At 45.1% G+C, this 14,305-nt stretch overlaps 1 protein-coding gene across 11 annotated transcripts in view; it reads right to left on the bottom strand.

The window, feature by feature from the left end:
- Znf618 (zinc finger protein 618) overlaps positions 1-11,539 on the bottom strand; it is a 167,343-nt gene extending 155,804 nt beyond the window's left edge. For all 11 annotated transcript variants that reach the window (XM_031377612.1, XM_031377615.1, XM_031377613.1 and 8 more), the window contains exon 1: positions 11,373-11,539. In XM_031377612.1, the coding sequence (XP_031233472.1) occupies positions 11,373-11,405 (33 nt within the window). In that variant the 5' untranslated portion in view covers positions 11,406-11,539. The remainder of the gene's footprint in view (positions 1-11,372) is intronic.
- Positions 11,540-14,305: the final 2,766 nt, after the last annotated feature.

Genomic DNA, 14,305 nt, shown 5'->3' with positions numbered 1-14,305 from the left:
ATGTATACACCTGCATGCATACACACACACACACACACACACACACACACACACACGTATGCACATGCACACACTTGCACAAACACAAAATATGCGCACAAACATACACATCAAAATAAGTGGATGGGTAGATGGATGGAAGGAAAAGGAAACCGATGAAAGAACATGAATAATATTTCACATTTAAGCCATTGTAGAAAAGCATCTCTATCCGTCACCGACATTAAAAATTGTAATTGGCATCTGTTGGACTTTTTTCTCACTTAAGTCTTTAAAATCTGATGTGGATCTACTGGCCACATTTCAGCTGGTGGTTTCTAGAATTTGCTGGAGAGCAGGGCTCAGACCATCTTCATGGTCCTGCCATGACCATACAGACTCAGGCAGAAAGAAAGCAGACACACAAGCACATTCCACTTAAGGCCAGAGGTTCGCAGATGAAGTTTCCCCCCAGGGGCCTCATTCTAAGCCAGTTTCAGTTTTATTTCTGATCAGTTTTGTGCTCTGCTTTCCAGCATCCACTGGAAGAAACACCCACATGAACACACTTAACTTCTGAAAAGTTATTTTCTGCCAGATGATGAAATTAAAAGGAAAAAAAAATCCCCAACATCCAACTATGTCTTCATTGCTTTTCTCTGGCCATTCCAAGCGTCCTGCTTACATCAATTTGGCTCACAAAACTGAGCTCAAAAGAAAGCCAGACACAAATTCCTTGTAAAATGTAGCCAATGAAAAATTCCCACCCTCCCACCCACCCTCTCCAATTTTCTAGAAAACTACTGGGGAAATGGGGATTTGGACACCAGGGCTCAGAGCTGAAAGATGAGTGGCCAGCTCCTTGGGCGAGCTGTCCTGGGCATTAACATCCAGAGCGTGAGGCCAGAACAGTTTCTGACTTTGAATACGATGAGCAAACTGTACACCAGGGACTGGGGTACTGCCAGTCTTCACTCCTCCCTGGCCCTGTCCAGGCCCAGGGCTGCTGCTACCCAAGGATGCCAGCCCTGCCTGCATCTCTGCCCAGGTTCAAAACTCTACACAAAGATGTTCTTGTGTGGTCTACAGCCCAGTGGAAGCCTGGCATCACCTGACTCCACCTATTCTCTTTAGCTCATAGAAGGCTCCATTCTGCTTGGTCAGCCAAAATATTTATACCATTTTTCTGTTGACTCAATACCATTCTCACCTCATTCTCCCTCCTTCCCTGTTTAAGAAAAGATTAGAGTCATCGCCAGTGTGTTCCTCTGGGTCTCTTCGGTTCCTGAAGCCCTTCGGAGTCTGTCACATACTAAGAAGCGCACTGACGCTTCAGAGTTTAAAAAGCATCATCAAGCATGTCATCTCAGTTCTCACCAGCCCATTTCCCAGATGTAGAAATTAAAACAACAGAGGTCTAAGGCATCCCTCTGTGGTCTCAGTATACAAACAACAAACATGTCACAAGCCCACACCACTTCCAGAGATGCCAGGGCCTGCCATGCCCCCTTGCTGTCATCTACACTGTGCCACTGATGGAGAGACATCCTCTCTGTGGCCTCACCAGCATCCTCCCCTTGAAATGTGACCAGTCTGCTTGGTTCAGGCTGAGAAGCAGGCCATCTAGCGAGCTTTGATGATAGCCCCAAGGGTGTATAATTATAACAAGGAAGGGAGGAGCCAGGATATTCTCTGACTATTTCTCAAGACCAAATTAGCTTTAATTCCTTTTAACACAGGGTATGTACAGATTGCAGAGAAAGGTCTCCTCGTGGAGTCAAGAAATCTGAGGTTTTTAATCCCACCTCTCCTTAAGTTTGGGGGGCAAGTCACTCCACTTTCCTTCCTCAGCCTGCATTCCTCCATTTGTGTGTTGGGGGGTGGGGTGGGGACATGATTTAGCTCAAGAAGGACAAAATGGTTCACGTCTCATGCTAAACTCAAGTGACAGAGAGTCTCATACTAAGAAGCACACTGAGGCTACTGGTCAAGTCAAAGGAAAAGAAGGTCACGATTGATTAGTGATGTCTGCCACAAGCTTGAAAATGGGAAGTGATGTTACGTAGGCTACCCATTTACCATCCCTGCATCAGGAAGCAAGAAAGTAGCACAATGATGATGGAAAGCTCCTTGTCTGTCATAAAGGCTTTTCTCACATCCAACAACCATAAGCATCACCATCATCAATGGGCCTGTCATCCCCATGCTACAGATAAGGAATTAAATAACCAGCAAATAAATAAGCACTCTGGCGAAGATTTCCAAACGGTCAAGTGATACAGAGAATGAGGACTAAGCCTTGTCCCTCCTACTTTGATCTGTTCCATCAGCCCTTGGAAATGTCACACTGGTGTTCTGCAATGGGGAGATCAGCACATCTGTGTAGCTCCAGAGAAGGATCTACTCATTCTCAAGGCTCTACCTCTTCCTCACAGGGTTGTTTGCCCCTTGTAGAGAAGGTCATAGCAAAATGATGGCCACTCACCCAAAGACACAGCAGGAAAAGGGATCTGAAGTCAGAGATCCAGACACTCCTCTAGGCAAAGGACTATCCTTTCTCTCTGCACTGGTGCCAATGCCAGCCAAGGCAAAGAGTCAGAAGAAGATTCTAGCTCTAAGTCGCAGCATATGCCACAGAAGCTGGGCAATTCATTTGTGGAAAGGACATCAGCATGTGGATGCAGCACCTCACCTCAGCAACATGAAGAAGTGTGGGCAGAAGAGACAGCTCAGTGGATAACATGCTTGGTGCACACAAATAAGGGTCTGAGCGCAGATTCCTGAAGCCTACATGAACTCCACACATAGGAGCACACGCCTGTACCTCCAACACTGTCTCAAAAAACAGAGTAGACACCTGATGTCAGACTCTGGCCTCCAAGTGAGCACTTGAGAGTGTATACATGCATGCATACACACACATACACACACACACACACACATACACACATACACACACCACATACATACACACACACATACACACACACATACACACAAACTCCATACACATACATACACACACACACACACACACACACACACACACACACACACACACACGAAATATGAAAGTGGAAGTGAAGGTTAAAGGCACATGACTGACCTTAAACTGAGGTTTCTACTCCCTTGGTGAACTAGGGCACAAATTGTCAAAATGATAGTGTTTCATATAAAAACAGAAATAAATTAAACAAACAAACACTATTCTCAGTTTTCCATCATTAATTTTAGTCGGAGTTTGGCATCTGCAACACAGAACTGGACCAGAAATGGGTCTGGCTGAACATCAAATCACACAGCCAGCTGAAGTCTGAGGGCCCTTGTGTCCAACGTTCGCCAAACAGCTCCCTGGCAAGCAGCTAAGACTCTCCTCAAGCAAACACGGGCACAGCTGGCACGTTACCTCCACGAGGTGCTGGCTGGGTCCCACTCACATTCTCTGCACCTCTGCCAAGTGGAGGGTGACTCCTGCTGGCTTCCAATTCGGTCTAAAAGAAATACTAAATCCTGAGATTGGGGAGATGGCTCAGTTAGTAAAGTACTTGCTAAGTATCCATAAAAGACCAGAGTTAAGCCCCCAAAACCTGAATTTAAAAAAAAACAAAACAAAACAAAAACAAAAACAACTACAAAAAAACAAAAGCCAATTGTAATAGCCTATAAACCCAAAAGAGGATCCTTGGAGTTTTCAGGCCAGCCAAGTTAGCTGAAGGGGAAAGCTCCTATTGCCAAAAGGCAAATTAACACAGTAGAGAGCAACTGAGACTATTCCATGTCAACCTGACTACAAACACACATGTGCATGGAGAGATGCTGCAGGATCGGAGAGCTGTCCTCGGAGGTAAAATGCTTGCTGTGTAAACCTGAAGTCCTGAGCTCAACTCCCAACACTCATATAAGAACCAGGTACAATAGCTTGTATATAAGAGTGCAGTAGCCTGTACTTGTAACCCTGGGGATGTGGTAGGGACAGGAGGATCCTGGTGGCTTGCTGGCCAGCCAGTTTGGCTGAACTGTGAGCTCCATGTTCAGGAAGATACCCCACCTCAAAAGAGGGTAGAAAGTGCTGGAAGACACCTAAAGTGGACCTCTGGCCTCTATATACACACTTTTAGTTCAGCATATCTGTGTGCTCTCTCTTTCTCTCTTTTTCTCTCTTTCTCTCTCCCTTTCTCTTTTTCTCTCTCCCTCTCTCTCTCTTCCTCCCACCTCTCTCTCTCTCCTTCACATACACACACACACACACACACACACACACACACATACACACACACACATGAATGGAGTGGGGAAAGAAGAATGGCAATATAGTCAAAGGAACTTTTTTTTTAAAAAAAAAATTATTTATTATTATATGTAAGTATACTGTAGCTATCTTTAGACACACCAGAAGAGGGCGTCAGATCTCATTACGGATGGTTGTGAGCCACCATGTGGTTGCTGGGATTTGAACTCAGGACCTTCAGAAGAGCAGTCAGTGCTCTTAACTTCTGAGCCATCTCATCAGCCCTGGTCAAAGGAACTTTGAAAATCTCCAAGACATGTAAAGTCAAAAGAAGCCCACTCCCTGCACTACTGAGGATTCCATTTAACCTTTTTACCAAGAGAGCCTGGAGCTTCAAACCCAACTGAAAAGAAAAGAAAAACAAAACAAAACAAAATAAAAACACTGCTTATGACTCCCTAAGACGACCCTGGTTTGAACCAAATAGCCAAACCCAAACTGGTCATCCACTCTTCACTGGACTCAATTCCAACTGAGCTATTTCCAAAAGTCAAATTAAGTCATCAAATATTTCCTGAGCTTCTGCTCAGTGCCCGGTGCCAGACCCCGAGATGAATAAGCCATGATCTCCAGCCTTAAGGGAGTCACTAGCTGCTAGAGAGACACGTGTGTAAATGACCAGCTCAGTCTTGAATCCACAGAGCGGGAGGAGCTTAACTCCAGCTGCTGAAGAGGAACTTTCTTCAGGTCCTTAGCTGCTCTGCCGCAGACATGAAGGAAGGAGCTCCAGGCAGAGGCCTCAGTGCGATTACACCTCTTTAAAGACTAGGCCACTGGCTTTGAAACGGATCAGGAAACTCTCGGCATCGCTGAACAAGGATGCTGAGGCCCCTGGTAAAAGCCTCACTTCCAACAGCTGTAAAGCAAAAAAAAAAACCAAAAACAAAAAACCCAAGATGCATTGTGTGTGTGAATGGGTGTATGTGCATGTATATCCCGTTGTTCCCTACAGAAAAACAAACTACCCCACATATATATATGTATGTATGTATGTATGTATGTATGTGTATATATATATATATATATATATATATATATATGTTTGTTTTTTTTTTCCGAGACAGGTTTCTCTGTAGCCCTGGCCGTCCTGGAACTCACTCTGTAGACCAGGCTGGCCTCGAACTCAGAAATCTGCCTGCCTCTGCCTCCCAAGTGCCGGGATTAAAGGTGTGCGCCACCATACCTTTTAAATAGTGTCAGGGAGACATAGTCTCCCCAGATGGTGACCCACTGGCTCCGTGATCAAGTGTCAACTCATATACAATGGCCACCCTCTAAGGAGTTCACTGGGCCTCTGTTTTTGCTCAAGCTGTTTTATTTCATCACGAAGTCCCCTTCAAGGTCAGGGTTACTATCCACCCCCTTTTCCACATGCAGAAGTGACTTTCCCACAGTGACAGAGCTCACCACACACCACAAGGTGGATTTCAGAGTCTGATCCTAGCTTTCCATGTTGCCAACAGCATGACCAACAAAATCTTTCTGATCATCTGAGTTCAGGACTTACCTGAGGTAATTTCCTGATGGCTTCACGTTTTCACTTAAGAAACAGATCTCTTTGACACCCATCCCAGCTCGTCCCTCTTGACACCCCACCCTCTTCTTATCTCTTCCCGACAACACTTTACTTAAATCCCACCTCCAATGACTGCCTTCCTGCAGTGCTCAGCTTCACCCCACAAGCACGCACACACACACAGGTACAAGTGCTCATATACGCCTACCACATCCTACTGCATTCTTGGCCACTGTTATTTTCAACTAAGAGAACAGAGGCATGGCCCACTCTGACCAGAACTGGTTATATGGATTGATAGGCCTGATGACTGCCAGAGACTGAAATACTCAAATGGCACTCAGGGATGAAATCCCAGCAATGACGACACTGAGGTTGAAGATCATTGCTGACCTTCTGAGACTAACTTGAACAACAACCAAACAGAATGTGGGTATGGCCCTGAACTACCCACTATGGTCACTAGCCACATGTCAATACTTAATACAAAAACCATGGCTGCCAGTCAGAAATGGGAGTCACTACTGGAGGGAGATACTCACAGATCTCCAATACCTCATATCCTGCCCCCTAAAGAATGCCACATTAATTACTTTTTATAGTGATAGCGGGTCAAAATAGTAGCACTGTTCAAATACAGGATTAAAAACACATTTTACTAAAAATCAATGTCACCTGTTTCTTTTTATTCTCTTTAATAGATTACTAGAGAAGGCTAAATTACGTATGTGGCGGCAACTTGTGGTTTGAATTCTATTTCTATTTAGACCACATTGTTCTAAAGGATGAGATAATTCAGGGGCTACAGAGGAAATACGTTCACACAAAAACATAAATTTCCAGTGATTAGAACGTAAAAATGTGGGCTAACCCCAGACAGACTTCTCTGGCAAACTTACAAGAAAGTAGAAAATCAAAGTAACCATGACAGGCACTGGGCCTACCAAGAGAGAGACCCAAGCCACCTCCCCTCATTTCTCCAGCACTGGGGACTGACCTCCTGCCGGTCATGTCATGCATCCCATCAGGGCCAGCAAGCAGGGATCATGCCTCCCGATGTGCATAGCCAAGAATTCCCAGGTAGCTAAAAAGCAATTCAAACTGGATACAAAGTGGGTGGCCCAGGGCACCTATCCTACATAGTTCCCCTACAGTCAACCAAGCAATAAATGAGAAAACACAATATAAACAAGGAAGTTCAAAATACTCCCAGCACATACATCATGGGAGTTCATTTGTCTGGTACGTTTGGTTTAGGAATCTGAAAAAAATGTACTCCCCATCATAGACAAACATCCCCAAGTGTAGGTTTCATGGCATGATACCTGCACATTGAATCAAACCATCTACCCCTCTGTATTTGCTTCTATCCTCCCTCCTCTCAGGCTGACTGACGTAGCAAGGGACTGTGCGACATACCAACAGAGAGTGACTCTAGGTCTAAGACATAGTAATTCAGAGGTATGCATGCCACTGGACCACCGAACCTCTGTCTCCAGAATAGGAATCCGGACGCTGTCTCGGCAGCTTTCTCTACACCATGACGGAGCAGCTACAACCAATCCCTTAAGGGTCCAAATCAACAAAGAACCAAAGCATTCCTACCCTCCAGCTGTTCTGAACACTCATTCCACAAGCACAGCTCTACAGGAAATAGTGATCGGCCCAAGGTCACTTCGCAAGACCTTGAGAGAGGTAGGCCTGAGCACAAACAAAGCCACTTCTCCTCGCCACTGAGGAGACACAAACGGTCATGAAATGCCACAACATGCAAGTACTGAGAATTCCCTAGGTGGGTGAAAAGCCAGCATATCTACACCAAGTCAAATGGGGCGAGAAAGTTCTCCTTGCCCACGAAGGAGAAGGAAGGATTCCGAAGTCAGCGGAAGCAACGTACCAAGGGCAAAAGTGGAGAAGGGACCCTACCAAACCCTGGAACAGCTCACAACTGTTCGCAAGTGGTACAAGCTATGGGCTGCGTATTTTCGAGAGCCAGAAGACCAGCCAGCCATCTCCGCTGTTCTGCAAAAGCAAGTCTGTTCAACTCTACCTCTGTGTGAGGGCTCAAAGTACAAGCAAGCTGTTCTTCCTGGCTTGGTTCAAGTCAAACTATAAAGCGAGTCCTTGAAATTTTAAACCTTATTAGAAAAAGAAAATCTCCTTAGGCAGAAATCAAAACATTAAGTAATAAGAGTCTCCACTGTGAGAGGGAATAAAAATGACCTTTCACCAAAATAACCCAGACCATCATCAAATTACCACCCCTCAAGTCCAATTTGCCAAAAAATTTGGCCAATACTATATGAGAATGATAAACAGACATGAACTAATAAAAATAGCTCCTATATCCATTTCTAGCTTCCCACACTTCATCTGAAGTAGACACAGTGAGGGAGGGACCAGGCCCAGGTCAGACCTCACCTCAGTGACACCAAGAGAAACAAAAGAGAGCTGGCCCCGCCCCCAACAAAACCAGCACGCACTTCTATTTTTCTATTTCCTTCAGAACATGATGAAAATAACCAATTCTAAAAAAGAAAAGAAAAGGACAAAAAAAAAAGTCTACAAAACAAATGATTCACGATTTCTAGCCATAAACCATAACTACAGACAACAAAACAAAATTCTCAGCAGAAGAGTTTATAGACATCTGAGTGGCAAGTAGACTGCAGGCTACACAAAGGGATGGACACAAACATTCTCCTTCCCTTGCACTGGAAAGAACCCGTTCTCTCTATCCTGGACCTTTGCTGGGATGCCCTTACCCCATCATCCGTCCCTACGTCCATCCTCCTCCAGCTCTGGTCAAAGTGAGCCCACTATCTCATGAGGCCTCTAGCCCTCCTAAAATTATAAACTCCTTGACTGTCAAGACATTGCCCTAAATAATTCAAGAGAAGAAATTTTAATTATGCACGTAAAGGAAAACAAAAACAACAACAACAAAAAAGCTCATTCCAAATATGTCAGAAGGTGGCCAGTCAGCCCTGAAGGATTTTATTAAACAAACAAAAAGAAACAAACAAACAAATAAAATAAAAAAATAAAATTTCCCAAATGCTACAGCGATGATGGGGACTATCAAACCTGTGGCAATGTTAAATTCATTCTACAGAATTAGTAGCCCTTCAGAAACTCAGTTTCCATAAAACAAATTGGTAAGGCATGGACCAGGGCCACCCGCTAGCTGTTGATCACAGGTCCAGGGTGGTCCATCCCCACCCCAGGTAACCCATCATAGCTCCAACCCCAACTCCTACAAGGTCCAAGTCCTACTAACACACTCCTTTTGGATTGAAAATTTTGAACTTTTTTTTTGTCAAAAAAAATTATATATCTGCATATCTGATCACACTAAATTATCACCAAATTTTCCTTTATCTCAGAGCAAATCCATTCTCTGGTGTCAAATTTCAATCCAGTCAGTATTTGTCCCTTGAAATTTTTTTCTCTTTTTTGTTTCACCTCCATTTGATTTATATTAAGGACAAAACCTCCACATAACATATTGTGAAAATGCTTTCAAATTCCCAAGGCAAGCATCTCTGGGTTTGGCTTTTGTGTGTATTCTGATTAGTTTTTCTTTCAAAGAAAATAATAAATTTTGCTGCTGGAAACAGCTGAGTTGGTGTTTCAGCCCATTTCTTCAGCAAAGTGTTCTTACCAGGGAAGATGGATTCAAATCAGAATTTCCATCTCTGCCATTCTCTCTCCCACCTTTTTTTCTTACTGGGTCAGTAAAATTTGTGGGATTTTCTGTTGTTGTTACAAACCTCCTCCCTTCAACACACACACACACACACACACACAATCTCCAAATGATCAAAGCTAATGGATTTCTTCTCTTTTGACAGAAATAAAAAATTTGAAAAATGCAAAATATTAATGAAATATCCAACCCCACATCACAAAGAAACCTGAAGCCAACCTGAATTTTTTAAAAAAGGAACTGATAATATTCTAATTGGATGAGAAAACAAAATTGAGAAAGAGAAATTCTCCTCTTTAACAAGGATTTTTTTAATCCTTATCTCCATCAATTAATTCACTTGTGTGTCGTAAAAAAGGGGGGGCTTCAGTGAATCCACTGTTAGTTTTTCATAATAATGTTAATTATGCATATCTTATTTTAATGGCGGCCTCTCCTACAAATCTGTGGGCTACTCTCAGTTTGCACAATATATGAATTGACATTTTTCTCCACTGAATATTGCTCAAGAAAAGGTCCCTGACATTTTCTAAATAAAACAACAACAAAACAAGAAATGCCTAGACCTTGCAGCAAACAAAATCAGGAAAACAGTCATAATTATTCCATCAAAGCAACACACACACACACACACACACACACACACCACACACAAAACCTAACAAAAAACAGAAAAAAGACAGACCGGCAGGATTTCACTCTAACTTTTCCAATTTCTGTTTTTCTTTAAAATCTCAGGAGTTAAATGCAGTAAAATGTAAATGAAAAAAATTTTAAACCTACAATTTTTGGGTGTGTCCAAAGCCAACATTTTAGAATCTATTTTCTCTTCTAAATCCTTCTTTCTTGGAAATGGAAAAACTTTGAACACTGCCAAATGGCAAAATTAGTCATTTTTGCCCACAGAGCAAAACAAGTCACAAATTATAATGAAACACAATTTCTAATTGCTTCATAAAGCCAGTTCTCCAAGCTTTCCCTAAACTGAACTATTTCCCCTCTTTTCTCACTCCAATTATTTTTTTTTAACTCAAATTAAAATGTCTTGGGTACCTTAACTGTCTTTGCTTTTAGGAGGTAATTTTGCTTTCTCCCCTTCAAGAATTGAATTCATTCAAATTCCAGCTTAATTTTCATTTACATATTATCTGGATTTGGCTTCAGAAATAAAAATTGTCTCCATGTTCCATCAATAATCAAAGTGAAAATTTTCATTCCAAAAAAGATAGAAAAAAAGAATCTTTTCCCCCATCCACCAGCTTGTAGATGAAACTTTGGAAAAAATAAGAAATAAAAAATATTTCTTTTCAATTTTAATTTCTTTTTTTTTTTATTTACAAAATAGTATCCTCTAGGTGGCGTCGTTTTAATGGGAAAAAACTACCGTTTGAAGAAAAATTAGAAAAAAAAATTGAGAGAAGGAAATATGGCCTTTAAAAAAAAAAAAAAAAAAAAAAAGATTGTTGCAAAGATTGGGGGGCCTGGAAGGAAAGCTCTCCTGGGGGTCACCAGGGACCGTGAGAGCAGAGAGGGTCAAGGGGAAATTGCAAATTTCGGGGGAGGGGGGAGATCTGGAAGAAGGTTGCATTTTCGCAAAATCTGAATTGTCCAAACTGCAATGGCTGCTCCGTGCTCTCGCCGCTTTGTTTCTGGGCTCCGGTCCGAGCCGGGGGCGGCGGGGGGCGGCGGGTGCGGGGTCCCCGTCAGCCTCGGCCGCCGCCCCCGCGTCGCCCGCGCCCCGCAGCGTCCCGGGGGGCCGCTCCCGCACCCCGGCCGCCCGGCCCCGCTCCGGAGCCCCCCGCCGGCGCCCGCGCTCGCCAGCCCACGGGGCTGCCGCGGCCCCCGCCCGCGCCCGGGCCCCGGCCCCGGCCCCGCGTTACCTGCGGAGCCGCCGCGCCGTCCGGCTGGCTCATCGGTCTGTGCGGGAGGAGGCGGCCCCGGCGCGTCCTGCTCCTCCCGGGCCGGGCTGCGCCGCGCGCACAATGCCGCTGCCACCGCCGCTGCCGCCGCTGCCGCCGCCGCCGCCGCCGCTCCCTCCTCCGCCCGCCCCGCGCGGGCCGGGGGGCGGGGGCCGGGGGCGCCGGGGGGGACCGCCGCGGGGACCGCAGATCGCCCCGCCGGCCCGCGCCCGCCGCGCTGCACCGCGCCCCGCACAGCGCCCGCCGGCCTCCGAGCCGCTGCCGGCCCCCGGCCTCTCCTCGGCCTCCGCCGCCGGCCTCCGCGCCGCCCCGCGCCGCACACAAAGCCGCCGGTCCCCCGCGCCGCCGGCGGCCCCCCAAACTTTCCCGCGCCGGCCTCGCGCGCGGGGCATTTGTTCGCGTGGGGCGGGGGAGGGGGCACAGAAAAGTTTTGGGGAGCGGCCTCTGGTGGGACAGAAGGGGTTAATGGGAACGCCTCTCCCCTCTCCTCAATCCCCCGCCACCCCCAAATCAGAATGATTTTTTTTTAAATAAATAAATAAATAAAAGTTTTGAGGAGCGCAATTGGAAAAGCTTCCTGGGAATATTCGGGTAGTCTAGGCTGCCCCTAACCCCCGCAGATAAGTTTGAAAACTGAGGGGACCCTCTCTAACGCCCAGCAAGTCTGAATTTAAATTTACTATTTGAGGAGCCCTTCTTTCTGTGTGATGTCAGTGAAGCGACTTTTTTTTACCCTCCCCTGTCAAAAATTTTAAAGTTATTTAAAAACAAAAAGTAAATAAATAAATAAAAATAAAATAAGTAAATAAATAAACTGACCCTATGGAAGGTTGAACAAGGGTCAGCCCCTCCCCCCCACCCCCAGTTAGAAAAGGAAATTTTTGACTAATCCCTCTTACTTGAACTGGAAGGTGAAAGAGGCCGGCTCTTTCAAAAATCCTAAAATACAAAAATACAAAACATTTCTTACTTGAGAGCTTCCTCTTTATGACTTAGGAAAGCTTGAGAGAGTTACCGGGGTTTGGTTTTGTCCTCCCACTCCCCAAAACTGATTTTTAAAAATAATAAATCAGAAAGGCCTGGCCTATATGAAAACTAGAGAGATCCCTGGATTCTTCCCCCACAGCTAGTTGAGTTTTAGAATAAAAAGATGAAGAACTGACATCTATCAGATGACAAAGGATACATCATGTTTCCTTACCCTTCCCTTCAGAAAACAATAGGGATAGGATTTTTTTTTTTAATGGAAATTAAGGCTAATAAACGGGTGCTTTTTCTGACTCCACCTTAAGAAAACATGTGTAGGAGCTTTTTAAAGAGCAAACTCCACTAGACAGAAAGGGCTCTAGAACTGTCTGTCCCCTGAGAACCCTTCTTTCTTCAAGTTAGTTTTTAAAGACACCACTCTCCTGGAAGAATCAGTCTGTGGGAATTTGACCCTCTGTAGAAGAAAGCAGTGAAGAAACCCACTTTTCAAACCCCAACCTTCCAAATACATGAGAAGTTAAGAAGCATCTTATAGTTACATCTGGAAACCTCTAAAGTCAGGGATTCATTTAAGATAAAAAGCTCCCATTTCTTCTTCCCACTTGCTTATCACTTATGTTCTTGGAAGAAATCTGGCAGCATCTTCCAAGGCCCGTGTGGATCAAGAGTGGAGCAGAGCTGGCAGTTGGGCAAGCCTGGCAAAGCCCTGCCTGCTTGCCCCTCCTCCTCTTAGATACTAGAACCTTAAACTGTTTTCAGGGTACCTGCCTCCTGGCCAGGCCCCTCCTCTGTCCAAGCTAAGCCTGATAGGATTCCCTGGAATAGTAAGGAATGAGATTAACACAATGGGATGGTTATCAAGAGAAAAGCCCTACTCTGAGAGTCAGGAAAGGGGATACAGTAACTGTTCACTGAGCAGTTACTTTATATATGTGAAGCAGAGCAGATAAACTTATCAAGAAGAGCTTGCCCAAGCCTTTCTGAAACTTCAGCCTTCCAGATTGGCAGGCCTCATCCTGGAGTTCTCACTTCAGTCTGTTGAGGTAGGGAGCTGATAATTTGCATTTCCATCAAGTTCCCAGCAGCTGCTTCTGGAAAAACATCCTTTTGTTAACCACTGAACAAGGTAAAGAAGGAAGGGCCTGGTCCACCCTAGGAGCACAGTGAGGACTCCCAAGTTATACCTGATTGATTGGATCATCATCAGATAGAGGATCTCTCTAGAGCAGGAGTTTGGGTTCATGGATCCTTATGTAGGTTTAGGGAGCCAGAAAATAACCCCTAAACAAAATTTTGTCTACACGTCCTCTTGAAGGCAGAAAGTATCTTCCCCAAAGGGCATAGTAGCCTGCCTGTCACCTCTAGCCTGTGAAATCCCGTGGTTCCCCACAGCCTTTCCATTCCAGAATCATTGCAAGTCCCTTCTGTGTTTCCATAACCCAGAGATTAGATGATCTTAACATTCTGTCTGCACATTTGGACAGAGAGCCCCCAGGAGTATTCAGCAACAATGTATAAAGGTGCTTACCCCTGGAGTCACAGAGGCAGAGAAGGTGTTCTGCTTCATGCTGTTCTACCCAGGCTGTGGAAGGGATGCTAAGGGTAGGCCATCTAAGCTTAAGAAACCCAGTTATAATTGAACCCACACATTCCCTAAGCCACTGCAGAAACAACACAGTCACCCACAGTGACCGGATAGTGTCGCAGCAAACGGGACACACGTGCAACTCAGAGAGTGCCTGTGGACCTCCAGGAGCAAGAGAGTACGCACTCTAGGACCCACCCACTGGAGACCCTCGCTGGCAGAGAACAGTGCTGCCATGACCAATATGACAAAGAGACTCAAATCAAGTCACACAGAGGGCTTTGAGGGAAGGATTCTGACAACACAGAGGGTGTCTAAGTGG

This window comes from Mastomys coucha, unplaced genomic scaffold (assembly GCF_008632895.1).
Source record: "Mastomys coucha isolate ucsf_1 unplaced genomic scaffold, UCSF_Mcou_1 pScaffold18, whole genome shotgun sequence".
NCBI lineage: Eukaryota > Metazoa > Chordata > Mammalia > Rodentia > Muridae > Mastomys > Mastomys coucha.
The sequence above is the reverse complement of the archived record's forward strand: the minus strand, read 5'-3'. Positions and strand labels throughout refer to the sequence as shown.